Below are 25,736 nucleotides of genomic sequence, written 5' to 3' on the forward strand. Positions count from 1 at the left end.
TTCTGCGGCTGGGATCGGTTCAAAAGCTCCGGGCAATTGCGAGAAAATAATAACCTGAATTACTAGGGGATTACCTGCCTAATCTCTTACTTGATCAAGGTCGGTCGGCTGGTTCGGAATTCAGATGAGCTGGGGGCTGTGGCGCTCCTTGTAGTTACAGCACCAAGACCCTCCAAAAGTCCAAAAAGGTGGCGCCCCTGATTGCTTTATTTGCTCAGTGCTTGGCCTCTTGCCTTGACAACAATGCCCCCTCCCATTGCATTTGCACAACACACAAAACAGCGAGCTGCTGTCCTTTTCTCGGAGACGTGGACAAGCTTCCAGCAACATCCTTCGCCATGAGCGACATCGCCAGCCTGGCACAAGGTAAGTTTTGCATTTAAAGGCGTTTCGCGGCCACGCCACGGTTGGTCGATCCCGAGATGGAGAGACACGGAGTTTCTGACATGGGACGAACCCGGTTACAGATGCCACGCAATGGTCAACCACACAACTGATGGCCGAACTTCAACGCCGGCAAAATGCCAACGGCCGACCAAAGTGCGGTGGAAAGGGCCAGGGATGGTATGACATGGCCGCACACGTCTTTGCCCTGTTCCTGATTCTGGCCCTGAGCACACTCGGTACGTCCCCGGACCCTCGATCCGACGCGATGGCCCCCTGGGCATCACAGTCGAGCCCCCCTTTCCCCCTCCCCTTCTGCAGCTAACACCCGAGTGAACGCGCAGCCTGCGGGTTTCCCCTCATCGGACGACGCGCGACGACCGGCCGATCGCAGAGCCGCCTCATCTTTTACTGCCAACACGTGGGCACCGGCGTTCTGCTCGCGACCGCCTTTGTGCACCTCCTGCCGACGGCCTTTGAGTCGCTGACCGACCCGTGCCTGCCCGACTTCTTCAGCGAGGGGTACACGCCGCTCCCCGGCCTGATCGCCATGGTCTCCGCCATCGTCGTCGTGGGCGTCGAGTCGTACCTGACGGCGCGCGGCGCCGGCCACTCGCACTCGCACAGCCACGCCGCGTGGGAGGAGCTCGACGGCGAGGACGACGACCTCGCCCACGGCGGCCACGACGACGACAACGCCCACCGAATGAACGGCCTTGCGGATCGACGCAGCCACCGCCCGGATAACCTCACCGTTAGCGACCCGGACGCCGAGGCTGCCGAGGGCCTCGTCGCGGGCGCCTCGCCGTTGCCCGGATCGACGCCGACGATCGTGCCGCCGAGGAGGCGCTCCGTTGATAACGCCTTTGCGGATGGTGACTCGGATCTCGACTTCGACCTGGAGGAGCTGGATCCCGTGCCCAACGGCGCGAACGGAAGCGGAAACGGCCGACAATATAGGGGACTGAATCGTGGCGGCGGCGGCGGTGGGCACAAGCGCGCAGACTCCAGCAGCCTCCCCCCGCAGACGCCCGAGCAGCAGAAGCGGCAGATGCTGCAGTGCCTGCTGCTGGAGGCCGGCATCCTGTTCCACAGCGTCTTCATCGGCATGGCGCTGTCGGTGGCGACCGGCCCCGCGTTCGTCGTCTTCCTCGTCGCCGTCAGCTTCCACCAGTCGTTCGAGGGCCTGGCGCTGGGCAGCCGCATCGCGGCGATCCAGTTCCCGCGGGGCTCAGTGCGGCCGTGGCTGATGGTGCTCGCGTACGGCGTGACGACGCCGATCGGGCAGGCCATCGGGCTGTTCGTGCACCGCATCTACGACCCGTCGTCGATGGGCGGCCTCATCACGGTGGGCGTCATGAACGCCATCTCGTCGGGCCTGCTGCTCTACGCGGGCCTGGTGCAGCTGCTCGCGGAGGACTTTCTCTCGGAGAAGAGCTTCAAGATCCTCAAGGGCCGCAAGAGGCTGCACGCGTACCTGTGCGTCGTTGCCGGCGCCACGTTGATGGCGCTCGTCGGCGCGTTTGCGTAGGAGTCCCTCGAGATTGATAGCGACATAGAAGTATTTAAGCTGGCACGGCGTTGGGGTGTAATCAAACTAGTTTTTGACAATTGTTTGCCTTTGCAGTCTACTTGATGACATTGCCATTGGATCCTGAATAATAAGCTCTCGTCATGTCTGCGTTGGGGAAGACGAGCCGTTGTTCTACGTGGCGGTACTCTGCACACGGCTCACTTGAGATTCTGCGTTCAACTTTCGTTCTCCCTCCTTGAGATCATCTCCATCTCCCCATTTATCTGCAGCAACTTGGGCATCCATCTTTCTCTTTGGTCTACAGAGAAGCACCGTCGTTAGCATGTGCATGCTCTCTCCATTTGTTTTTGGAGGACAGAAGACTTACGCGAGGTAGCGGACATCTACGATGCGCAAAAGGACGCAAAGGACAATGACGAGTGCGCAGAGCGCAGAGGCAGACTGCCAACCGAACTTGTCTGTTGAAATGTTAGATTTCTGATGTGTGGCACCTTTTGCGGTGAGACTTGCAGTAGGGAGCTTGGCTGGCGGGCCAGAGTAGGACTTGGCTCCAGGCGGAGATGGAGTAATAACCGGCAATGGAAGCGCCGACAATGAGGGTGCGACCTTCTGGGTCAGTCGGTGACCTGTTATCGGGACAGGTAAGTACGTATGGTTTATCGTGGCCAAGAAGAAGGGGGCAAAAGGCTTGAGGAAAGACGAACAGATCGGACAGCCAGGCCCAGATGAGCGGTGCGGTTCCGAGGGCGGTGCGCTGGATGAAATAAGCTGCGTATGCGGCAGAGAGCGGCGTTGCTTGAGGATGGGTGGTCCAGACGCTCATGATGATGGCACCCATGACGGCAATAGTGGCTAGATGCTGTGAGAAAGGATACGGCAGTTTTTCTTTTTGGTTTCCGACTTACCTTGGAGTATGATCAACAGCCAACGCGTGCGGAAGAAGTCGGACATGTATGCCCAGACCCAGACTAATGAGCATTGTTAGGGGAGTCGCTACGCCTGATGAATTAAATGATGACTTGCCGAAGACGACGGTTACCGCAGAACCGCCGATGGGAATGACGTTGACGTCCGTGGTCGTCCAGCGTTGGCTGCCATCGCTCCGGCGCACGGATTTGAGGAACAAGCCAAAGTAGTCGGCACCCGACGTCCCAAGGACCATGGCAATATACAGAACCGCAACGATGTATACCAGCCAATGAGTGAATGTACGTCTGCAGGGGGAAGGACCCGCGTTAGACATGCCGAGTCTTGTGTGTACAAGTGAGATGAGGGAAACCAACCTAGCGCCAGACCATGATATGGGCTTGGCATCAACCCGGTTCGTACGAGCTAGGCGACTAAGAGCGAGCTCAGAATGAACCTTCTTGAACCAGAATGCCCACGGGTTCGGCTTGTTGGGCATGTCGGGGATCATGAAGTAGCCTGCGAGGCCCCAGACGACGGTGATGACGGCGTTGACGACAAAGAGCCACCTATGTATGAGCCAGTGAGGAAGGGTATCGCGAACGGGGAGAGAGGAGAATGGACGCACCTCCACCCTGCAAGGCCAGACCTGCCACTCAGGCTGTTGATGATGGCGGCCTGCAGCGCGCCGGAAAGCATCTGCCCCAGCGACTGGCAGGAGTGGTAGAAGCCGATGCGCTTGGCCATTTCCGTCGGTGTATACCAGGACACTGTTTCAATGCTTAGCAGCGGTTTACGCAAGGAGCATTCAGCATGGCCACTCACTGAACAGCGTAATCATGCCGGGGTAGGCGGCGCTCTCGCACAGGCCGAGAAAGGCGCGCAGAACGTAGACCTGCTTGGCGCTGTGGGTGATGGCGATGAGGCCGGTGATGACGCCCCAGACGATCTCGATGGAGGGCAGCCACCAGCTGGGGCGGACGTAGGTCATGATGATTTGCGAGGGGATGAGCATGATGCAGTAGGCGACGTTGAAGTAGGTGGTGAATCTCGAAGTCTGGTCAGCGTCCAGGAAAGCAAAAGGGGGGGGGGTTCTTTTGAAAGAAATGGGCAGGGAAAATGAGAAATGGGGCAACGGACAAGTTCAACTCATCTCCATGGAGATCAAGGTCATCTTTCATGCCCGACACGTAGGCGTTGTTGATGTTGGTTTGGTCAAGATACCTGAGGGCCATGTTAGTTAGCAAGGCCCCGGCGGGAGGGGGCTTGGAGGGCGGAAGGATGTATACTTGATGACTGTGACATGGGTGTTAAAAACGAGTCTTTAAGAGGGGGGGACTGCTTATTTGTTCTCACCTTGCGAAATGCAACCAAATGTGAGGAGAAAAAGGTCGAGCCGGGCGACAAAGGCTCGCTCTTCCTTGGACTGCTTCTGGGCATTCTGAGGCTCGTCGACTGCGGCGACCAGCTCGTTGAGGTTCGTCATTACGGCAGCGGGAGGTGAGATGCTTAGACTGACTGGTCTTCTATTTAAAGAGAGGAAGAGGGCACAATTGATGAGTGCCAGCTAGGAGGGGTAGAGAGGGAGAGAGTGAGCCCGACTGTTTGCCATGTTACGTGGGGGGTTGGCTAGTGTGAGTGAGTGAGACGTTGCCTGGCTTCCTTTGGGCACCACCACCATCTAATCTCATCACCATCCCCGCGTTCGTGGGCTTGAACCATTCGGATAAAGATGATAATTTGGGGGCGGGGGATGCGAGGTGCACGGACGGTCTTCTTCTTGTCTTGCAGGTGGTATTAGTACGGAGCATCAGACACTGAATTGCATTATCCCTAGGCTTGTCACTACCGTCACCCCAAGCCCGGATGGCGCCGCCAACGCGGGAACAAGCCGAGATCGGCACTAGTTCGCTGCTGGATGTAAGCCACGCAACAATGTCGATGGTAGCTGTATTAACACTACGCAGGTATTCCAGGCAACCAACAGCATACGAGTTCTCGACGTTTTTTCCGCCTACTTTCTAGGCTGAGGGGGGGTAGTCCGGGAGTGGTTGGCGATGTTGTATGAAGACGATGGATGGCCAGGAGAGAGCGGTAGAGAGGCTGAAAATATGACTGTAGCAGGTCTAGCAATACTTCAAGTATCTATTACTAACTTGATAAAATTTCAAAATAATAGGTGTTAAAATATCAAGCTTGTAGGAATACTCTTGATCCTCCTCCGTGCTGTTGTTCAAGGTATCTTGTCCGTTCATCCTTTATACTTTAGCGCCCCCTCCCCAAACGCCCCTCTCCAAACGCCCCCCCCGACATCATCGCGCAAGATTTCCCGCTTCATCAGTCGGCCTTCCAAGTTTCTAATTGTCCGTGATTCCCCAGACCCACGGCTCTTCATCGTCCTGCTTCTTCTCCTGCTTGGGCTCTGACTTGATATCTTCCGCGACACCCCAGACCCATCTGTCCTCATCTTCCTTTGCCTGCCGTATCATTTGGGTTAGCTTCTCGCACAATGACTTGGCTCATGGCTATCGCCTCAAGGGAGCCTACCGGGTTGGTTTGACTGGGTGCTTGCGGGACGGCAGCGGGCTTGCATTGGAAATGGTTAAAGTTCAACTCCTCACAGTTGACCTCGCCATTGAACTCCGCAGGTCCGACCCATTCGAGGGGGCAAGGGGCTTCGATCGTGAATTGTTCCCCTGAGCCACCGGCAGCTGCCTTGGCAGCGCACGAGAGGGTCAGGGTCTCTGTCGAGTTCATTTCGCAGGCGAGGCCGTTCGGGAAGGACTTGGGACCGTTCCAGTTGACTTTGCAACCGGCCCAGAGCTCGCCCTCGCTGGTGGAAACGGGACGTTTGGTGCTGTACTTGTGGCGCAGGTAGCCATGCGCCCTGATGCGCTCGCCTTGGAGATCGGTGAAGTTTCTCCGGTCAGGGCTAGATGGAGCCGAGTGACGAGATTTAGCAAATCATGGTTGCAGGTATGTCGTAGACGGGTGTAGGTGGCGGAACTCACAAGTAATCCATGAAGTTACGGTAGTTGCTGGGGCGCCATTCACCACACTGGAAGACCTCGCCGCCGTTGTCATTCCTCTTCTTATCCTTGGGGATGCTGTTCGTCCCCATCTCCTGCGGCCAGGTATCGGCAACGTAATCGCCAACCTCACAGCCCTTGTCCCAAGGATGGAACAGGCCTAGCCAATGACCGACCTCGTGGGTGATGACCTTGCCGCCGACGTCCTCGACAGTCGTGGCGCGCAGGGTGCAGGCGTCGACGGGAACCACCTGATCCCGCGTGAGCTTGCCGTTCAAGTAACCAGGAGCCGGCATGGTGCATGCGCCCTTGGCACCTTGAAGGAAAGCCACCCAGATGAGATTCAGGTCCGCATACTGGCCCAGTCGCAGCGGCCTCACCAACGTCTTGTGCATCTCTTTGCGGTCCGTCACGGTGGTCAAGGTCTCGTCCGGGATGTAGCTTGTGTTGACGTAGGTGAAGGACACTCCAAACCTCCCAAAGTCCGTGCTCAGCATGTTGACCACTTTTTTAATGTCGTCTTCCTGCCTCGGAATTAGCCTGGCGCACGAGGCGATGGCGGCACAAAAAAAAACGCTGCATAGAAGCAGCATCAACGTACCGCTACCCAGCCTCCCTCGACAGTCTCGTTCGCGTAAACAACGTGATTGAAGACTCGAAAGCTCATTGGGGGGAACTGCTGCGCTTCTTGGCGGCCTTGTAGAGCGTCATGCAAAGGTTCAGGATCGTAAAAGGGCGCCGGGTCGGCCGACTCGAGGTCAAGGTCCCCGTCACACCACATGGTCACATCTTCAGGAGTCGAGACTGCGGTGCTTGCAGCAGCAACCCGCGCCAGTAGGGGGAGTAGAAGAGTTAGGAATGCTGTCATGATGTAGATTAGCTGGAACAGCGTCGCAGATGAGGAGAAATGAGAAGATTATGGCGAGAGAAACAAGTTGCAAGAGCCCCTTGACAGAGGACGACGGGTTTATATTCTTTACAACTTAATACCTTGACTACGAGTTTCGGGCCAACCGAAACGGCGGAAGCTTTTCCGATTTGCATGGTGCCAATTTCCTTCAAAATGATTCTACTAGTTAAGTTGACAAGCTCATGGACCCTGGCTGGATATGGACGCCGTTTTATCGACGCAGGGAGGAGATAATACTAGGTATACACACATATAGAGCCCCAAATCATCAGTGCGACTATTAAAGGTGGTTATTATGCTTAAGAGCGGTTATATAAGTTTAAATTTTATTCCGAGGTTATTCATAAACCTGGACAATTTCTTTGCTCCCTTGAAGTCAGTTGGAAAGTTGAACATTATTACTCTTTCACAACTGGAGGCCCCATTTCGCCGAGTTCACGTTTGACTCGTGCTAACATTGAGGCGCAGCTGCTGAGTGGATGTGTGACAGAGGGCCTGCAATAGCTAATTTTATCTTCTAAACTGTGATCTTTAGCTTCGAGCAGGATACTTGGTTAGAACGACTCGTTTTGTACGAATAATCTTCGAGCCAAGCCGACCAGTCCGACAGTGGTGCCTGAATCAGCTGAGTCGCAGCACATCAAACAAATCCACAACATCCCATCCACACATCCACACATTCGGCACCGGAAATTAATATTGTCTACATGATATGCCGGCATCGAATGTCACAATCCCCATTGCTCGGAACCGCATGAAGCTTATCCTGCTCGACAGAGAATCACTGCAACAATTAGCCGACTCGCTAAGCGAGCGCTTCTCTGCCTCTCTCCTTAGATAAAATGCCGTCATGACTCGCATCAACACGACGACACGGGTACGCATATGACGCAAACATGACCAGTCTGGGCCATAGCCTGAGTCAGAGCTCATAGGGATTGAACCTATGATTATGCGACTTCGTGATAAGATGTCGGTCTTGTTGCGACTATGCCATCTGGAAATTCCCCAAGGCCGGTTCAAAGTAATGAAAAGAGAACGCAAAGGGAACGTGCAACAACTTTGAAGACTTGGCACCTCACGGCAGCTAATAATTCTAACCTAAAAGAATAGACGCAGCGCAGTTCAATCACGTACCTTTCCCTATCCTTACATGGGAGCTGGCTACCGAATACATGCATCGCCTCCATGCCAGCTTAATACCCTCATCAGGCACACGTAGAAGCTGGTGGCAAAACACCTGGTTTAGCTTCATCCACGTTATTTTGCCGTTTGTCCTTCAGTTCATGGTCTCCCAACACCACGCACGTCATGAGATTCACCGCGGCCAGCGTGATCGCCGCTACCACGAGCTTGTGCATGTTGTCAGTCCAAGCATGAATGATGCCGTCGCGAACAGGTGAGCCTAGGGGAAACTTGTTCGCCGCCAAGCTTCCCTGCGCATAGATGAGTCCAACAGTCGTTGCGTTGACACCCGGGATTGGGTCCAGGTACTTGTGAAGGCTCGGCCGAAGCGTTTGCTGGAGGGCGCCTACCACGGCGCTGCCGATCGCGCCACCGAGCTGCAGCACAAGAAGGATGAACCCGATAACGATGGACACCTCATCGTGAGGCACCGCTGCCTGCGCCACGGTGAGCATGTTGGCGGTCATGAGCCCGCCGCCCAGGCCCATCAGGACCTGCGGAGTCACGACTTGGAACGTCGATGGGCTGGCCACCCGATACTTTCTCATCCGGCCCAGGCCTATGATGCGGATGCCTGCCCTAGAAACGGTCAGGAGCTTGTACCGGCCGGTGTACGTCGCGACGAACCCGGCGAGCAGGTTGAAGACGATGAGGCACAGGGAGTGGATGGGCTGCTGTTGTAGACATTGTCCCGCACGTTGTGTCTCCCAGTCTTGGAGTACATGGATGAGAAAGGATTGGCAAAGATGGCCCAAAATCGCGCTTTGCGGCAACGACTGCCTTTTATTAAACTGAGGGGTCCTACTCGGACTGCCGAGCAAACCCGAAGCATGGCTTGAGGAGTTAACTCAATACGCTCGTGGATGTGGCGTTCTTGAACTACACTATTTACATGGAAACGTTCGATCTTATCTAATCAATCACTATGGTTATAAGTGAAATGAAGAGAAATTACATAGATTTCTACGGTAGAAAATTGATCATCGGGGACTTGCATACAACCATCCCGATTTTCGGCAGGATACTTATAATTTTGGCGTGCAGCCTACTTGTCGCAGTCTTCTCACCATGTCCGTGGGAAACGAGGGCCGAGACGGAGCTGAACGTGGACGAATGTGGACTCGCTTTAATAAGCATGGCTCCGAAATAACCGGCTCAGGGGACCGGCTGTTCTCCAAGAAGAAGGTGGACGCGTCCAGCTGGTAATTGCATTGTTGCCTTTTTCCCAATGTCATGATGGCGAGCTTCATAGTTGCATGTGCCGCAAGTGGTCCAGGGTAGGGGAGCAGAGCACGGCGCAGCCCAGACAAGTCAACCGGTAGCCTTTTACCGTTTTTCCGTTGAAGCCGCAGGAATAATAAAATCTCAAAAATATTGAAATTCAGTAGTCAAGAATATTCCGGCATCTTGCTAGTGTCAAGTCTCAATGGATTATTCTGTGCACCTCGGAAAATTGTACTATAAAGCAGCAGCCCAGTAGACTGCCAGCCAATCGGAGCCACTGTAATCTCAGCATCCCGCCCCGGGTTACTGCTGCTACCCTGTAACTACCTCTCATCCACCGACTTGCAGCATGGGGTGATTGACTACTCTCAAACAGGCCACTCGTCTCATCATCCTTTCGACCTCAACTGCCAACCTCCAGCCGGGTTTTTCCTCTTTATAACCGGCCCATCATGTCCTTGATCGGCACCCTCGTCTTTGGGACGGCATGTCTCGCGACGACCAGCTTCTTCAACTACTCGCCCTACATGGCCCAGACCTCGGCCCCGACATCACCATGGGCCGACGCGCCCATCGTGCTCGTCGCCACGCCCCAGCATCTCACAGGCAAGGTGCGAAGCCCAAAGCCCAGCCCTGTATCTCATCCGGCGTCTCTTCTTAATTTTTCTTACCCTTGACGCAGACTGATCTCTTCACCGCGGGCGCCACCCACATGGCCCTCGTCCACAACTCCATGATTCGCGGCTTCAACTCCATCTACCAGCAGGCCCCATACGTCGCCGCCGACGACGAGCCGGCCCTCGCGCGCGACTTTGTGCAGTACGCACTGACCTGGGCCTCCTTCGTCACCTCGCACCACCACGACGAGGAGGACAACCTGTTCGTGCAGGTGTCCACGCTGCTCCACGACGACACCGTCTGGGCGGAGACGCGCCGGGAGCACGACGCCTTCATCGACGGCGTCGCCCAATTCCAGACATACCTGCAGAGCACCCTCTCCTCCGAGCTCTCGGCGGATGAGCTCCTGCGCATCATGGACTCGTTCCGCGCGCCGCTGGAGGAGCACCTGCACAGTGAGGTCCGCACCATCGCCGCGCTGGCCGCGCACCCGCGGGCGCCCCTGGAAGGCAGCGACGAGGCTGCCGCCGCCGCCGCCGTCTTCAAGGCGTGGGGCAAGAAGACGGTGATGAAGGCGGGCGTCCTCGACGTGGTGCCGTTCTTCCTGCTCAACCTGGACCGCACGTTCGAGGACGGCCGGTGGGCGCGCTGGCCGCCGATGCCGGCCCCGGTGCGCTGGGTGCTGGCCAACGTCGTCGGCACGTACCACGGCAACTGGTGGCGCTTCGCGAGCTGCAGCTCGGACGGCAGCCCGCGGGAGCTGCTCGCGCTGGAGCTGCACGCGAAGAAGAAGAAGGAGAAGACGGGCGCGCAGCAGGGACAGGCCAAGAGTGCTGCGACGTCGGCAGGTGAGAATCCTACTGCCCGCGCTGATGAGCTGTAGTAGATAAGGCGAGGAGCACACTGCATGAGACGCCTGGTCTGAGCACACCATAGCGATGTATAAATAAATAGTGTATTACAATCAAACTGCGTTTCCAAACAAGAGTCGCTAACTGAGTCTTCATCGGGCAAGTCATTAATTACGACGAATTCAAGGCGCTCCCGCCCTGATCTGTGCTCAACCGCAGCAAACAGTAGCCTCCTTGGTGCCGTTGGGCTGATCCCTATTGCGAGTGTTAATACGAGCGACAGCTCCGCGAAGGGCAGGGCAAAAAAGCCACTTACGACACAGCAATGGGCTCCCAGTTGAAAGCCATGTAACCAACGAAGGCGCCAAGGACGATGCAGAGGATAATGTAACCATTGTAGTACATGGCGAACCTGCAGTGCGACACACATCGATTAGCAACCCGAGGTTGCACGCGGGCTTGTTTCCACGCTCAGACGAGGCGACTTACAGCATGACAATGTAGGCGGTGCCGAACTGGAGCATGTGCAGGGAGGCGCGGATGGCCTGCTGGACGAGGCTCGGGCGGAAGGGGGGGATCGGGGCGCAGGGAGCCGCGGCGACGACGCCGTCGGAGCTGTCCTTGCGCGGGCCCGCGACGGCCGCGGGACCGCTGCGGTGCTGGGCGACGTGCTGGGCGGTGATGAAGCGGTCAAACTCGCGGGTGGCGCGGCGGAGGCCCTCGAGGGCGACGACGAGGACGAGGGCGAGGATGCAGGCGCCGGCGAATTGGCCGTTGGTCTCGATGTAGAAGTCCTTGGTGAAGAAGCAGCTGCCGATGGTGTTGACGTTGAAGAGCATCTGGTGGAAGAGTGGTTAGCTAGCTGTCTGGGGAGTTGTGCGGCATCGACCCTGCGTGTAGGGGCTGCTTACATCAATCTTGCACTGGCGACCACCGCTGCCACCGCCCATGTCCATGCCGCCGTGGTCCATGCCACCGTGGTCCATTCCGCCGTGATCCATGTTGACGTGGTAGAGTAATCGATCCGCTCGGCAGGTTGTTGTGGTTGGGCGATGGATGTTACTCGGGAAAGAACGTGTGTGTAAGACGAGGATTGAAGAAGAGCAGAATACACAGGGGACTGATTCAGTGCAGGACTATTCAACGTCGTACAGACAAAGAGCAATGAGAAGAAGAGAAAAAGACAACTTGGCAAGAGGGCCGAGGTGGGAAGGCGACAGGCTTTATTTCTACGTCCATGCACGTCGCATGCATGCATGCATTCCTAACTAGGCGATGGGCCGGGCCATCAGACAATGGGATGGGCTGGGCCCAAGCCAGTCTTTCTTGCGCTGGCCTGCCTCAGAAACGTGCTCACAACCCCTCAAATCCAGCGCAACTTGGTCGCGTGTTTTCCATGAGTAATTAAATTTTTCGATACTCGGGTACTCATAGGCTATCCTCTCCCACGCCTTGTCCGTGGTCAAGCCAGCCATCGGGCAAGCCTTGGAGGACCCTAATAATGCTCCGCAAGTGGATTAGATTTCAGTGGACAAAGAGAAAAAAAATTAGTTCAAGCTGTCACAAGTCTGACCCCATGGAGCGCATGATTGAGCAAGTTTCCCGCTAAGAATGAGTTGCTTTTGGTAGTTCAAACAAGGAGCCCGCCCGGCAACCGGGTGCGGATGTGGCTGGAAGCTAGTCAACTTGGTACCTAAAGTTAGTGGACGGGATCCCGATGCTGCATCAATGGTTGCCTCACTTTGTGCGCAAGTGGCAAGATGTGAAAACGCCATTCCTTAAAGGATGGCAAGAAACATGAAGGGGTTGGCGAAGCATACAAGCTTTTTTTTTTGTTTTTTCTTGCTTCAATGACATCCGCGACATGCATCGTCGCATAAAGAGCGCCGGGGCATCATCAGCGAGGGATGTCGAGGATGGTGAGGGACAAGGGGACAAGGGGACAAGGCTTATCTTGACCACCCCAGTAAAACCTTAAAACTAGCTCACTGATCACTCGCTGTGACGGCATCCACAGACCCTGTAGCAGATCGGAACATCGGACAGCGGGAATGCATCGCCATGCAGGTGTTTTGTTCTTCTTCTTTTTATACAATTACATTGGCTTTTATACATCTCTCGCCACAATCTACTGATTTGTAGAAATTTCAACAAAAATTGAAAAGACAAAGATGAATCTGTACAGTACCAGCAGACCCGTAAACCCCAGCGACAGCCACCCACAAGGGTTCTCGCCAAGCACGGGTCTCCAGGGAAATACGAAAACAACACCAAAAGTCAACGCCCAAAAGCATCCCAACACAAAGTGTTCGCTGCACCGAAAACTCCATCCTCGCCCAGCATCGCTTCCCTCACAACGACTCTACGACCCTGATCGCCGACTCTGCTTCCCTTGGCCACGACCATGGCTGCCCTGCATCTCAAATCAGCAGCGCCCCGTGGCCGAGGATGTTCAAGCACCTCGCCACGTCCCAGTCCTCGCCCTCCGCGCCCGCCGCCCACGTCCTCTCCATGATGTTCCTCGCCTCCTGCATCGTCCCAAACACCCGCAGCGGGCCCAGCCGCCCGACCAGCGCCCTGTACCGCTCCCGCAGCTCCTCCCGCGCCGCCAGACACCCCGCCACGCAGAACGGGAACGCCATCGACTGCATCGTCTTGCCGTCCGGCAGGCCCACCAGCAGCTCCGTCACCTTGTCCACCGACCGCCGCACCTCCGCGTCCGCCGGCCGCCACCCGGACACCACCGCGTCCAGGTACAGGAACGCCGCGTGCAGCCAGATGAGGTTCTGGATCACGAACTGCGGGCGCTTCGCCGCTGCGGTCGCGGCGGTCGGGTTGAGGCTGGATAGGGGGTCCCGGATCACGGAGACGGCTCGCTCCACGGGCGTCTGCGCGTAGTCCTGCTCGTCCAGGTGCCGGATGCCCGCCCGGACCGCCCGCAGCAGCGGCTCCCCACGAGCCGAGAGCTCCGTCGCCGTCATCCCCTCGCCCGCGGCGCGCGCTGCCGCAGCCTTCTTGTCCGCGTCCAGCGCCGCGATGTCGCCCAGCGTCCGCACCACCCAGTTCTGCAGGCCGAAGAACTCCTCCATCCGCAGCGGGCCCGCCGACTGCGGCTGCGTCGACAACGGCGGCGCGTCGCCCCCCGGGCCGCCGCCGCCGTCGTCGCCGATGGGAATGACAGAGTCGTGGTAGGCGGCCAGCCGCGGCCGCCGCGACATGGTGATGCTCGCCATGACGTCAATGTACAGCAGGTTGGCGCCGAAGAAGCGCAGCGCCGCCTGGTCGGTGCTCCACGGGCGGCGGATGCCCATCTCCGGCGGCGGCCACTTGGGCGTCCACAGTGCATGCAGCGTCTCCGTCCAGCCACCGGGCCGCGGCAGGATCTGCGCGAACAGCGCCATCGCCGCGTCCAGGTGCATCTTCCAGTTGTCCTTGTTGGCCGCCGTCACCTCGAAGATGAGCATCTGGATGACGCTCTGCATGACCTCGAGCGCCTCGCGCGCGCACGAGGTTCCGTCCCCGCCGCCTCGCTTGGCGCTGATGGCTTGCACGTTCTTCTGCAGCTCCTTGAGGCTGATGCCCATCTGGTGGTGCAGCTGGCGCGCCATGCGCTCGGTGCAGGCCGCGTGCTTCTCCTCGCCGCCGGCGAGCAGCACGCCGAAGAACCACGAGGACAGCGCGATGGCCGTGTAGTAGATGGCGCGGCTGCCGTGCAGGAAGGCGTCCAGCACCCAGCCGCGGCCGCCGACGAGGATCGGCGGCTGGGAGTAGGGGAACGCCGCGGCCGCCGACGAGGATCGGCGGCTGGTAGTAGGGGAACAGGTAGGGGAACACGAAGTCGACGTAGTTCATGATGAGGTGCGTGTCCTGCGCCGAGTCGTAGTCGCTCTTGCGCTCAGGGCCGGGGCCCGCAAGTTGATGGTGGTGCCAGGGCATATCCGGCGACGGGCCGGTTGTAGCGCTGATGGAGCTCGGCGACGTGTCAAAGGCGCGATCGCTCTCAGAAGCAAACACGGCGGGCGTGTCGCTCGAGTGGTCGCCGTTGGTCGCGGCGGGAGGCTCGTCGTTGAGGTTGACCATGCGGGTGCCGCTCTCCAGCATCTCGAGGTACTTGCGGTCGCGCCGCTGGCTGGCCTGCTTCTTGACCTGCGACTTGATGGTCTCGGCCATGGCGCGCTGCCTAGGCCCGCCGTCCATCCAGTCGGGCTTTTGCTCGCCGTAGAAGCAGGTAATCTCGAGCGCCGCGCAGCCATCGCAGACGGGCCGCCTCTCGTCGCACTTTTTGCGCCGCAGCCGGCAGGTGTAGCAGCCCGACTGCGAGCGCACCTTGCCGGATAGTAGGCTCCTGATGGCGGACATGGCGATGACTGCGGGGGTAAGTACGTCTTGAGTCAAAATGAGGCGGTAGCTCTCCCACGTATAAGATTCGCGGAAAGGGGTTGAAAGATGACAACTCAGGACAGCTCGGCTATGACAGTAGAGGGCAAGCCGTGTTTTTTTCAATTGCCAGAACAAGTCCAGGGGGCAGGTGGCGATGTCTCAATTGTAGAAGCACACCACAACAGCCTCAGTGGAGTGTGGTGTAGACTGGTTGACTGGCAATGGTGAGATGCAATCGACTTGCAGTACTTACTTGCAGGTGGGTGGTGATGGTGGGGAGCAAGCGGACGCTGTCGATTTCGATTTCAGTCCACAGTCTCCATACATACATAAAAAAGTGTGATGTGACTCTCAATCATCATCTCGGCAGAGTTCATCACGCTTTAGTCAGCTCGGCAGATACACCGAAAAGTATCGCCGCTGGTGCTGACGAGCTAACTAGTTAACATGGAAGTTAGTGGCCGGGAACAAGGTCCAAGTCTCCATCGACAGACCGTGCACCAATAACCACCTGCCTAGACAACTAGACTCTTGATGGTGTGGTGCAGCCTCAAGCTTGTCCAACTTGTCAACCTTGGACAACTCGGCTGCATTCTGCATGCTGGCCGCATGCTTGCACATCAATCCTGCAAGTCGTTCCACCTGGCCGTCTGAAGTCGGCGCAGAAGTCGGTTTCAGTCCGTCCCGTGCGCCGCAGCTGTCTATCGCTGACAGACAAGCGCAAGGCTGCCCGCCCGTGGGAATGGGATGGGATGGGTGCTAAATACCATGTAACCTCAATACCTGTTAGCTAGCCAGGGGATGCTGGTGAGCCAAGCGACGGCGACAGAACTGGGTTGGAACCGCGGGAAGCTCCGTCTTAGCCCCCAATAACTGACAGTGACAAAATTGTTCAAAGGCATGATTCTGCGCTACCAGACTATCAGGCAAACATTCTGTTATTGGTTGATTGGGGCTCTAGATCAGTAAGCCTGCCCAGACAGTGTAAGACGCAGACACCAGGCAAGCCCTCATTAAGATCCAGCCCATGAGATGGCTAACTGCAAAGTACAAGTGTAAAATCCAAAATCCAGCAACAATCTTGTCAAAAGCTAATTCGCACACGTGGCAAGGAAATCCCCATCCCTTCTCTGCAATGCTACTTCACCCGCAGTAGCGCGCCTGCACTGGTAGAGTAACCATGGCCAGGAGGCCGTTTTGCCGATGGCAACACCACCCATTCTGTCCTTCTCTCACAGTTTCTGCTCCGCCATCGTTTTGCTCCGGCTCCTCAGCAGCGTCTGCCTCCTCTCCAGGAGCCCCAGATCCCACCACCCCTCGATGCGCTGCAGCAGCGTCTTGCGTCGCGACCTCGTCCTGGCGGGAGCTGCCGCGGCCGCCTCCAGCGATGGCGTGTCGGGGATGGCGTGACTCACCCTTGCCGGCACGGGGAGCATCGGCGGCGGGGGCGATTCGGGGCTTGGCCGAACGGCGCGCTTCGACTCGATCCCTGCGATGGCCGCGGGAGGCGGTGGGGTGGGATATCGGCCGCGGTGATCAGAGGAGGAGAGGTGATGCGGTAGAGGCACGTTGACGATGCCCAGGCCGCGCGCCGAGCCGCCTTCGTCCAGCTTGCCGGCCCGCGCCATGGCCGTGGTCCCCAGGCTCCGGGTCCGGGGCCGCTGCGAAGCTGCATTAGCAACAGGCAACGGCGCCCTTCCCCGGTCTGTCCCTCCCGCTCCCCATCCCGCTCCCCATCCCGCTCCCACCTCCCTCCCGCGGTCGCACCTTCACGCGAAGTCCTTGGGCGGAGCGCCAGCGCCGCCGGACTTGAGGCGCCGCCAGAGGCACGCCGTCGTCGCCGTGGACAGGGTGAAGAGCGCGCACAGGGCGATGCTGATGCCCCAGATGGCCTTGAGCTGCAGGCACGAGGGCTTGCTCGGCGCCGCCCACGCGAAGGTGTTGCCGTCGAGGTGCCGGACGTTGGCGAAGAGCGAGTCGAGGAAGACGGCCGTGTTGCCTTTGGCAGGGAACGCCTCGCAGGTGAGGTAGCTGACGGGCTTGCCAACGACGCAGGCGACGACGATGCCGGCGACGAGGCACAGCGCGTCGGCGGCCGTGGCGACGAGTAGTGGCAGCAGCGAGTCCCAGTACAAGATGTAGCTGATGATGACGTAGACCTCAGCAAGACAGGCCTTTTCCCTCCACGTTAGCGGTTTCTTTTTGCGCACGCACGCTTCCATGGATGGCGTCGGGGGAGAAGGGGTGGGGGTAGACTTACAATGACGAGAGTGCCGATGAGGGCGGGAGGCACCGCGAAAGAGGAAGCGACAATGTCGGCCACGAAGCTCGAGCTCAGACCGATGATGATGACGAGCCCGATGAACTGCATGGCCCGCATCACGGTGAAGGTGAAGCCCAGGGCCCCGAGAGCTGGTGGCGCGGCCATGCTTCTGGAGAGGGATGTTGTCTTTGGCGTACGGAGCGAGAGACGAGGGCGCGAGGTACAGTTGATGGTGCGAAGCGGGAGATGCTTGGCGTAGAAGGGGATGTTGATAGGTGGGTTGTTGATGGGAGAAATGATTGCTGAAGTGAGCGCTGCTTTTCTCGACCCAATTGGCGGGAAGAGAAAGTCGTTTTAGCAAGTGGGAAGAGGAGGAAGTTGAATAATTTCTGGCACAGCGAAATGTAAAGAAAAGAGAGAGCCTGCCTCTTGGAGGGAAGTGTGATGGAGTTGGGGATCCGTCGAGATGTGGTGATGGTGGTGGTGGTGGTGGTGGTGTAAGTGACGTGAATGTGCTGAATGATGCCCAGTCCAAACGACAAAGGAAAGAAGACAAAGACAAAGGGAAAAGGAAATGTTAAAAGACCAAAAAAAAAGAGGAAAGAAGTGACTGTGGTGCTTTTGAATTGAGGAGTGTCTATCATACGAAAAGCAGGGAATTCCGTCCATCCTTATACACCTTCACTCTCGACATGCTCGGATCAGCTGGGCCAGGCACAGCCCAACACTACTCCGTGTCACAAAGACACAAGGCCCCCCGCCACTCTCAAAAGGACAAAAAAAAAAGGATCATTACTCACCGTAAACATGCAAGAATAAACAAAAACTCAGATATTTTCCATTTTTATTTTTACTTTCCCTGCTCGATCCACAGTTGGCAGCGATGCCGAGTGGTCACCAGGAGCCGCAACATGAGACGGGCCACCGGTATCGCCAGCCGCCGGAGCCCAGCCAATCACGGCGCGTCATCGCTTTTAGGCGCCGGCGGTCCACAAAGCCCGGGATACGGATACCGGTGGTAGGTTGACAACGCCCACCACGCGGCACTCTCCCACCCACCATCCCGCTCATTAGTCCTCCTGGATCCGGCTGGGCTATTTTTAACAAATGGGAATAACGTTAAACACGGAGCCGTGGCTCAGCTTGTCACGGTTGGCGGGCTGCACGTCGCCGTGTTTGTGGCCCGGCATCCATCCATCATGCCTGCATCCCGGATCTGGATCGACTCGCGTCCGGATCGACAAGGTCTAGACTCGCTTGGCTAGGCCAGACATCTTCTCTCGACTGGCTACATGGACGCCCGCAGCGGTTGGGGTGCTCGGCAGGATTGTGTGTCATCGAATGGAGAAGCTCAATTGCAGCAGCACCAGGTACGCCCATCTAAAAACAGCCTACTTTTGAAAGTGGAAAAATAGCATGCTTGCCTAAACTCTTCATGATCGACATACTCAACCAAATATGTGTTACCCTGCGCTGTCCCAATGAAACTCATCCCCACTGCCTTCCATTGGTTCATAGCCTCTCCGTCTGCCTGTGTATTATAGCAACGATTGCACCGTCCTGGTTTAGCCGAGAAGGTCACCGGAAGCTGAGCCACCACCACTTCCGGACCCAGTGCCACCCAGTGTTTGAGAGTTCGACGCCGAGGAGCCCCAAATGTTGGCGCTGCTCTTCTCCTTGGCCAATTGACCAAGAGCAGGGCCAGACGTCGCCGTGTTCGTCTTCTTGATGCCGGCGCTCGCCTTGCCCCACAGAGCCCCAAAGGCATCGCCCCCCGCCGCAGGGGTTGCCGGCTTGCTGTTGCCCTGAACGGGTCGCGTGTTTGCCATGGTCGTAGGTCCCGAGCTTGTCGCCGTAGGGATCGTGGGTGTGCTGACTTGGGTGCTGCTGTTTGACTGAACACCGCCAAAGTAGTTGGGTCCTTGAGGCTGGAACCCGGCTGGAGCTGCAGGTTTGGCGGTCTGGGTAGGCGCAGCAAATGCACTGTAGTTAACGCCAGTGGTGGCCGATGTGCTAGCTGACGGTGACAGGGCCGCAAACGCATTGGAGGCCGGAGCTTGTGAGGGTGCTGCGGCGGGAGCGGCCAGCGGTTGGGCAAAATGGGCCGGGGCAGCAGACGGCGGTGCTGCAGGCGCAGCGGACTGGAAATCGTCAAACTCATCATCATCATCATTTGCGGCGGCAGGCCCGCTGCTGGGACCAGCAAGAGCAGCCAGTCCAGAGCCAGTCGCCGGGGCTGGTGCGCTCGAGGTTGTCGCGGGCTCATCGAAAGAGAACAGGTCGACTGCAGGCTCTTTGGGCTTTGCAGGCTCGGGAGTTGTTTTCTTTGTCCCGGCACGCTCGGTTCGGGCCCTTCTGGTCGAGCTGGGTGCGGGTCGGTCACCTTCGTCAAACTCGTCGTATTCTTCGAATCGATCGGATCGGCCGGCACTACCACCTTCTTGGTAATCACTAGATTGACCGCCAAAGCCACCACCATCGCCATAGACGCCGCCAGAGTATCCGCCATAGTTGGCAGGGCCGCCTCCCGAAGACTCGGGCCCGAATCCGCCATAGCGGCTACCACCAGAGAAACCACCACCAAACGATGAGCCTCCCTCTACACCGGTGTACTTGCTCTTGGTCGCGCGAGCCTTCTTACGCTCGGCCCTAATACGTTCAACATCGCCCAGCAGTTCTGCTAGTTCCTTGGCTCGGTTTCGCACATTGATGCCTTGATCTTTGCCGTTTTGGTCAATGAAGTGGAACTGGCGCAGCATCTTGAGCAATGTAATGTGTCCCCTGGCATCGTCGATAACTCGTTCGGACCCATGCTTGATCAGGAATTCCAACAGCTGTAAGGCCTTGTAGATTTGGCGCCACTCCTCGGCCGACTTTTCCGTGAACCTGCGGTATATCATGGGCATAATCTCGTTGAGTGTTTGACTATGCACAGTTAGATAAATTCGACGGCTGGTCGTATCTGCGCCTCTCACTAGCTGAATGTGCCGTTGGCGATTTCTTGCATCGTTGTCGACGAGGCACCCCATGGTTCGTTATTGGTTGCCTCTCGGACCTGTGAGGGGTATTAGTTTGGTTCTCGTAGGCTAATCGCATTGCAAACCTTTGACTCCATTTCTGTATAGTTCATGACAGCTAATTACCCATTAGAAGCGTTACTTGACAGCTGTTGCGCTCCGCCACATACCATTTTGTGCTTTACGGAACCCGGCCTTGAGATCATACAAGGTTAGGTTCGACACAGTGCTCTTGAGATCGTTAAAATCCATCTTGAAGGGGTCGAAACTAGGTCCGGACAGTTGAAGCGATCGGGTCGGTTGGCGGGCAGTCCGGGTTTCCTCAATGGCCAACAAGGTCAGCCGGGATGCGTGTCTTGGCTTTGGCTCCAGGAGGCCGTAGTGTCCATGATCTGGACACGGTGACGTGCCTCACCCGCAAAAGCGGATCACGTGATATACAACTGATTGAAAAGTTTACACAGCGATTGAGTGAGTATCGAGGATACGGCGAGTACGAGAGCGACTGGAAAAAATATTTCCAATGCGAATTGTGAAAAGTTCCGGGAAAATCTACACCTACTCGTACAGATAGCTTACCTGTTGGCTGTTATTGCTTTTGTCAGTTCATGTTTTGGCGGGAAAGGGTACTTGAAACCTTAGGCCGGAATGGCTCTGGCGCTGCTGGGCCTGCCTCACCAAAACTTTTTCTCTCTGAGAAAGCTCACCCCTGATCTCTGCTCCTATTATCACCACCACCTCTTGTACATTACTTTTCAATTCAGCTTCGCAGGTATGTGAGACTCTACGTTGCCACGCTTGAACTTGGGCCTTTCCTTTTTGGCAAAGCATCGATACGATGATGAAGGCCGAAACACTGTTTGTCACCATGCCTCAGTTGCTTTCAGAGCCGTCATCTCCTCTGAGCCGGACAGCCAGCGAACTGTATCGGAAGCAATCGGCATGCGCTGCAACTGGACTGCGCCGCTGGCTGAGTGAGCAGCACTGCGGTGCTCCAAGCAAAGCTGGCGGCGACGGCATGCAAGAGAGCAGTCCTGGTTGATAGGTCGGCATGCCGTGGCAACCACCAGTTAGTTTGCCAGACCGTTCCGGGGCCCTCCAATGAGGGCGTTGTTGCCGCCTCCGCCTCCCTGCACGCCAGTGGATTCTGACCAGAGTCTCACCAATGCGCAATATATATGGCGAGCAGCGAACGAGGTGCAGCAGCCGTGTTGACGATGGCGGCGGTCCTACAACTTTGGAGATGGTGTGTGGCGGCCAAGTGGCTTGCCGTGCACGCAGAACCATCTCTCAATGATGCGAGCGAGGTGATAAGGCGACCGGCTTCTCAGCTCGCCGAAGCTGGCGCGCGTTTGCACCAGGTACGGGAGAGCTGGGGCGACGATACTAGCTCAGCTCTATTACTGGAGCTGGCGCCGTGTCAAATTGACAAAGCCGTGGGGGAGCTTCTCCAGGGGCAGCAGGGCGAATGCTTCCAGGGCGACGACGCGCACGTGATTCACGTCCTTTGAAGAGTCCCACCCTGCCTCTACCAGCCCGTTGCGCTAATTGGCCGGAATATCCCGCTAATTGTTTGACCCCTCCAGAACCGCCAAAATGAGATCAGCTCTTTTCCAACCCCTCCTACTACCCCGCCGGACCTTTTGCTCTGCTGCTCCCAGACCTTTCTCTCTTCCACAGCTTGTTTCCTCTTCCAAGACTTTCCACAAAGCTCGCTTTTTTTCAGCAACCACAGTAATGGGCAACTCTAAGGTGTAAGTCGTTACCCGCTCCCTCCTTTCCCTGTTTGCTCGATGAGCATGCCCGACTGATACGGCTCTTTCAGTTTCTTCGACATCGAGTGGGAGGGTCCCGTTTTCCAGAACGGAAAGCCTACCTCAGCCGTCGAGGGTGAGTAGTTTCCCTTCTATGGCTTAATTTGCATCTCCAATCTGCTCTGCAATCATCAATGTTGGCTGCAGTCCTGCGTTGTTTAGCTCTGCACGACGCGACCTTGCTTTCTGCCGCGCGTTCCAATGCACAGCCCCCCGCTGATGAAATTTTCCATTACAGTTCAGCAGGGCCGCATCAACTTCAACCTCTTTGACGATGTCGTCCCCAAGACTGCCGCCAACTTCCGCGCTCTTTGCACCGGCGAGAAGGGCTTCGGCTACAAGGGCTCCTCCTTCCACCGCATCATCCCCGAGTTCATGCTCCAGGGTGGTGACTTCACCCGTGGCAACGTACGACCCGTCCCTCGAGCTATAATCAATCATTCTTTATGCTTACTCGTTCTCCGCATAGGGCACTGGTGGCAAGTCCATCTACGGCGAGAAGTTCGCTGATGAGAACTTCCAGCTGAAGCACGACAAGCCTGGTCTGCTTTCCATGGCCAACGCTGGCCCCAACACGTAAGTTTTGTCGCTCATTCCTTTGAATCCGAGGCCCGGAGCTAACGTACCTCGCAGCAACGGCTCCCAGTTCTTCGTCACCACCGTCGTTACCTCGTGGCTTAACGGCCGCCACGTCGTCTTCGGCGAGGTTGCTGACCAGAAGTCCCTGGACGTCGTCAAGGCCCTTGAGGCTACTGGCTCTGGCTCTGGCACTGTCAAGTACAGCAAGCGCCCCACCATCGTCGACTCTGGTGCTCTGTAAGCGATAGGCTTGAAGCCTGTGTATCTTTAAACATCTAAGTATTGGATCCGGACGAACAAAAAAATGTTGAAACTGGAACTTGCAGCACTGGGATGTTGACAACTTGTGAATTGCGTCATGGATTGGCCCCAGCGGGTTTAGCTATACATAATACATGCCAACTTCTGAAGTGTCACCATGACAAAGCTGCTACCCTGATGTTACTGCCGTTTTTTTGGCCTTTGATATGCTTTGCTTTTGGCTTGCCATGTCATTCCCCGCTAATTAAAGCCATTTCCTGTTTGCAAACGCCCCCATGCCCGTGCCCAGGCACGACTGCAAGCCCTTTGGCGTTGCTAAACCTGCATGCATTAATGTTCAGACATGCACAACACTGCAGCATGCATTGCAATGGGTCCCAGGGTCTCTTGCTTTGAAACCTTCACGGCACACACGTCGACCAGGGGTTCCCTTTCACTGCTTAGTGTTGATCCTTAAGATAAACAGAACCGTGACTATGGCTCAGCCTCGACGCATCCAGGGACAGGCCATAGGAAAGAAAATGCAGGTGGTTGCTTGATAAGACAAGAGTGCATGAATTGATCCTATTTATTCCACTGGAACCGAAGCTTATATAACCGCTCTGGTGCTGAGAAAGCCTGTCCCTAGCTTCGGTATCTAAGTGTAAGTAATCACTTGCGAACAAAGTGACCAGCGACGGGGTTAAAATCAGCCCAGTGGGTGTGCCAACCCATGAAGCAGTCAATTCGAAAGTGATCCGCCCTACTCCAGAGCCTGCGCTGCTGTCCGCGCGTCGGTGTCGAGGAGATAGAGGATCATCATTTATGCGGTGTTGCGCAGCAGCATGCTTGGGGCTCTTCTAAACGGCGCAATTCCCATACGCGCCGGATCGATGCCCCCCTTTGCCAAAAGGAATAATTCGGGGTATAAGTGGTTTGAGTTTTGCAAAAGGCGCACGCCTCCTCTCAAGGATCTGTGATCCCAAGCCAGGTTCTAAAATATTCACAGTTGCTAGGCCCGACAGGCCCACCGTCCTCGCAGAGATCAAAAACCGGGCACTTTCCACAGGGAGCTTCCGTGTAGGGGCTTATATACGGCTCTGGCCCTCCCGGCTCTTCGCGGCCTGCCCAGGGCTCGGTCGACTGCTTGGACACCCTAGACACCCGGTAGCCGACCTTTCCCGCAACCCGCACTGGCTCAATGAGGTTGTCCCAGACCAGGACGTCAATCAGCTTGCGGACGTCATCCTCTGACAGGATTGTGTTGTTGGTGATGCCGCTGCTCGAGAGTAGCCGCGCAATCTCTCGCACGGACGGGTAGCCAGTGTAGCCCGCGGGCAGCGGGAGGAGCGCGGCCTCCTTACGAGGCGTGGTACCGGCGGCCGTCTTGGACACCTTGGACGGCGGCTTGCTCATTTCCCTGGCGTCTCGCTTCTTGCCCTGGTTGAGACCGCCCTGCACGACGCCCTTCTTCGGCGCCTGCGGCCTGGTTGCGCCCGACCCGGAGTGCGTGCTGTGGTAGCTGCTCTGGCGCTTGATGAAGTCGAACACGACGCGCTGCAGCTCCTCGATGAAGGCGTCGTCGAAGTTTTGGTCCGTGTACCACGGTCCACCGGTCGCGCGATCGCTGGGCCGGATGGAGGCCTTGATGTACATCTTCTTGTTGGGGTGCTCGACGTTTTTGAAGGGCGCAATCAGCCCTTTCGTCTGCAACTGCTTCAGCGCATTCTTAAGGACCGAGTCGTGCATGTTGAGACGCTTTTGCAGCGTCTGCGACCATATTCCATCACCGCCGGCATCGTCGACAAGGGAGTAGACCAGTACTTGTTCGTCGGTCGTACACTGCTTATACCTGCGTCGATGTGGTCAGTTCAAGAGGGTCGAGCACAACTCCTGCGGGCGGTAAGTAAATATAGTGACGTACTTGTGCGCTTCTTGAGCGTCTCGCCACTTCCACAGCACCTGGCCAGAGGCCTCTCGCATGGTGATGAAGAGCTTGTCATCACTGAGAGACTGCACGACGCGCGCTAGCAGCCCCAGGTCCTTGTTCGGGATGACGTCGAGCCGCAAAAGGTCATCTTGCGAAAACATGTCATTTTCGGGCGCGGCTTCTTTGCATTTTTCATATAGCGCCTCCTTCCAGACGGCCAGCTTGGCCGCATCGGCGTCGCCCCCGGCCGGCCGCGACATGATTGAGGGATGGTGGGATGGTGGGCGGGTGTCTTCCGCAGTGGGCGTGGGTGAGTCAAGTGTCCAGTTGTTGCTGGTGCAGCGCAGTGTCCGCACAGTGTGTGCAGGAGACTCTCTGTATTGCCCAAATGCTACCTCGACATTGCCGTGTGATTTGAGGGGAAGGGGAGAATTGCCGCTTGAATACAAGGCGCGCAATCGCGGTGGTCGTGGCAGAGAGAAGAAAAAAAGTTTGGGGACGATTGTGATGGAGAAGGCAACCTTTTTCTCGACAAACCCCACTTGGAGCTCCTGCGCCCACTGTACCTCCGTAGGCCCAGTCATTGACGTCTTGTTGCTAAACAATGCAAGTCACAAAGCTAGCGCCCACAGCTGCGCTGGAGATGTTTCAAAAAATCAAAGAAACACTACTGAATTAGTCAAATACATTCAATCGCAACAATCTTGTTATACATTCAAAAACCAGCCTTGTGCATCTGTGCCGCCCGCTAGTGTAACAAACTCCCGAACGCCGCCATGTAGGTAGGTAGGTACCTTGGCCCCAAACCCCACTGGCTCATGTGGCCATTTCCTAGGCTCCCGAAATCATTTGACCCCAATATGGTAGAAGAA

The 25,736-nt window shown here is 56.8% G+C and overlaps 12 protein-coding genes across 12 annotated transcripts; 4 read left to right on the top strand and 8 right to left on the bottom strand.

The window, feature by feature from the left end:
* Nucleotides 1-338: 338 nt before the first annotated feature.
* Nucleotides 339-1,915, top strand: ISF_05138 (ZIP family zinc transporter; the record flags this gene model as incomplete). Its single annotated transcript, XM_018848743.1, has 3 exons — nucleotides 339-366; nucleotides 468-623; nucleotides 729-1,915. 3 exons carry the CDS (start codon nucleotides 339-341, stop codon nucleotides 1,913-1,915), a joined length of 1,371 nt encoding a protein of 456 aa, XP_018703879.1.
* Nucleotides 1,916-2,089: 174 nt separating this feature from the next.
* ISF_05139 (Major facilitator superfamily transporter) lies at nucleotides 2,090-4,310 on the bottom strand (the record flags this gene model as incomplete). The annotated part of the gene is made up of 11 exons (XM_018848744.1): nucleotides 2,090-2,216; nucleotides 2,286-2,376; nucleotides 2,492-2,544; nucleotides 2,623-2,770; nucleotides 2,824-2,886; nucleotides 2,966-3,393; nucleotides 3,453-3,594; nucleotides 3,650-3,873; nucleotides 3,965-4,048; nucleotides 4,114-4,120; nucleotides 4,181-4,310. The coding sequence occupies 11 exons, from the start codon at nucleotides 4,308-4,310 to the stop codon at nucleotides 2,090-2,092; spliced, it is 1,497 nt and encodes a 498-aa protein (XP_018703880.1).
* Nucleotides 4,311-5,181: 871 nt separating this feature from the next.
* Nucleotides 5,182-6,721, bottom strand: ISF_05140 (metalloprotease 1; the record flags this gene model as incomplete). The annotated part of the gene is made up of 4 exons (XM_018848745.1): nucleotides 5,182-5,301; nucleotides 5,372-5,756; nucleotides 5,836-6,377; nucleotides 6,455-6,721. 4 exons carry the CDS (start codon nucleotides 6,719-6,721, stop codon nucleotides 5,182-5,184), a joined length of 1,314 nt encoding a protein of 437 aa, XP_018703881.1.
* A 1,328-nt stretch (nucleotides 6,722-8,049) lies between these two features.
* ISF_05141 (hypothetical protein) lies at nucleotides 8,050-8,631 on the top strand (the record flags this gene model as incomplete). Its single annotated transcript, XM_018848746.1, has 2 exons — nucleotides 8,050-8,127; nucleotides 8,254-8,631. 2 exons carry the CDS (start codon nucleotides 8,050-8,052, stop codon nucleotides 8,629-8,631), a joined length of 456 nt encoding a protein of 151 aa, XP_018703882.1.
* Nucleotides 8,632-9,624: 993 nt separating this feature from the next.
* ISF_05142 (Protein kinase-like domain protein) lies at nucleotides 9,625-10,673 on the top strand (the record flags this gene model as incomplete). Its single annotated transcript, XM_018848747.1, has 2 exons — nucleotides 9,625-9,783; nucleotides 9,855-10,673. The coding sequence occupies 2 exons, from the start codon at nucleotides 9,625-9,627 to the stop codon at nucleotides 10,671-10,673; spliced, it is 978 nt and encodes a 325-aa protein (XP_018703883.1).
* Nucleotides 10,674-10,850: 177 nt separating this feature from the next.
* On the bottom strand, nucleotides 10,851-11,642 carry ISF_05143 (Ctr copper transporter family protein; the record flags this gene model as incomplete). Its single annotated transcript, XM_018848748.1, has 4 exons — nucleotides 10,851-10,896; nucleotides 10,958-11,053; nucleotides 11,131-11,480; nucleotides 11,553-11,642. The coding sequence occupies 4 exons, from the start codon at nucleotides 11,640-11,642 to the stop codon at nucleotides 10,851-10,853; spliced, it is 582 nt and encodes a 193-aa protein (XP_018703884.1).
* Nucleotides 11,643-13,061: 1,419 nt separating this feature from the next.
* On the bottom strand, nucleotides 13,062-15,000 carry ISF_05144 (Zn(2)-C6 fungal-type DNA-binding domain protein; the record flags this gene model as incomplete). The annotated part of the gene is made up of 2 exons (XM_018848749.1): nucleotides 13,062-14,402; nucleotides 14,434-15,000. The coding sequence occupies 2 exons, from the start codon at nucleotides 14,998-15,000 to the stop codon at nucleotides 13,062-13,064; spliced, it is 1,908 nt and encodes a 635-aa protein (XP_018703885.1).
* A 1,253-nt stretch (nucleotides 15,001-16,253) lies between these two features.
* Nucleotides 16,254-16,649, bottom strand: ISF_05145 (hypothetical protein; the record flags this gene model as incomplete). Its single annotated transcript, XM_018848750.1, has 1 exon — nucleotides 16,254-16,649. The coding sequence occupies one exon, from the start codon at nucleotides 16,647-16,649 to the stop codon at nucleotides 16,254-16,256; it is 396 nt and encodes a 131-aa protein (XP_018703886.1).
* Nucleotides 16,650-16,790: 141 nt separating this feature from the next.
* ISF_05146 (hypothetical protein) lies at nucleotides 16,791-17,449 on the bottom strand (the record flags this gene model as incomplete). The annotated part of the gene is made up of 2 exons (XM_018848751.1): nucleotides 16,791-17,195; nucleotides 17,282-17,449. 2 exons carry the CDS (start codon nucleotides 17,447-17,449, stop codon nucleotides 16,791-16,793), a joined length of 573 nt encoding a protein of 190 aa, XP_018703887.1.
* Nucleotides 17,450-18,849: 1,400 nt separating this feature from the next.
* On the bottom strand, nucleotides 18,850-20,553 carry ISF_05147 (epsin-3; the record flags this gene model as incomplete). Its single annotated transcript, XM_018848752.1, has 4 exons — nucleotides 18,850-20,209; nucleotides 20,260-20,339; nucleotides 20,388-20,419; nucleotides 20,472-20,553. 4 exons carry the CDS (start codon nucleotides 20,551-20,553, stop codon nucleotides 18,850-18,852), a joined length of 1,554 nt encoding a protein of 517 aa, XP_018703888.1.
* A 1,485-nt stretch (nucleotides 20,554-22,038) lies between these two features.
* On the top strand, nucleotides 22,039-22,935 carry ISF_05148 (peptidyl-prolyl cis-trans isomerase; the record flags this gene model as incomplete). Its single annotated transcript, XM_018848753.1, has 5 exons — nucleotides 22,039-22,055; nucleotides 22,127-22,191; nucleotides 22,354-22,523; nucleotides 22,585-22,691; nucleotides 22,749-22,935. The coding sequence occupies 5 exons, from the start codon at nucleotides 22,039-22,041 to the stop codon at nucleotides 22,933-22,935; spliced, it is 546 nt and encodes a 181-aa protein (XP_018703889.1).
* A 965-nt stretch (nucleotides 22,936-23,900) lies between these two features.
* On the bottom strand, nucleotides 23,901-25,448 carry ISF_05149 (DNA-directed RNA polymerase III subunit Rpc34; the record flags this gene model as incomplete). The annotated part of the gene is made up of 2 exons (XM_018848754.1): nucleotides 23,901-24,786; nucleotides 24,859-25,448. The coding sequence occupies 2 exons, from the start codon at nucleotides 25,446-25,448 to the stop codon at nucleotides 23,901-23,903; spliced, it is 1,476 nt and encodes a 491-aa protein (XP_018703890.1).
* Between the last annotated feature and the right edge of the window lie 288 nt (nucleotides 25,449-25,736).

The sequence above is a fragment of the Cordyceps fumosorosea genome (assembly GCF_001636725.1).
Source record: "Cordyceps fumosorosea ARSEF 2679 chromosome Unknown scaffold_12, whole genome shotgun sequence".
Classification (NCBI taxonomy): Eukaryota; Fungi; Ascomycota; class Sordariomycetes; order Hypocreales; family Cordycipitaceae; genus Cordyceps; species Cordyceps fumosorosea.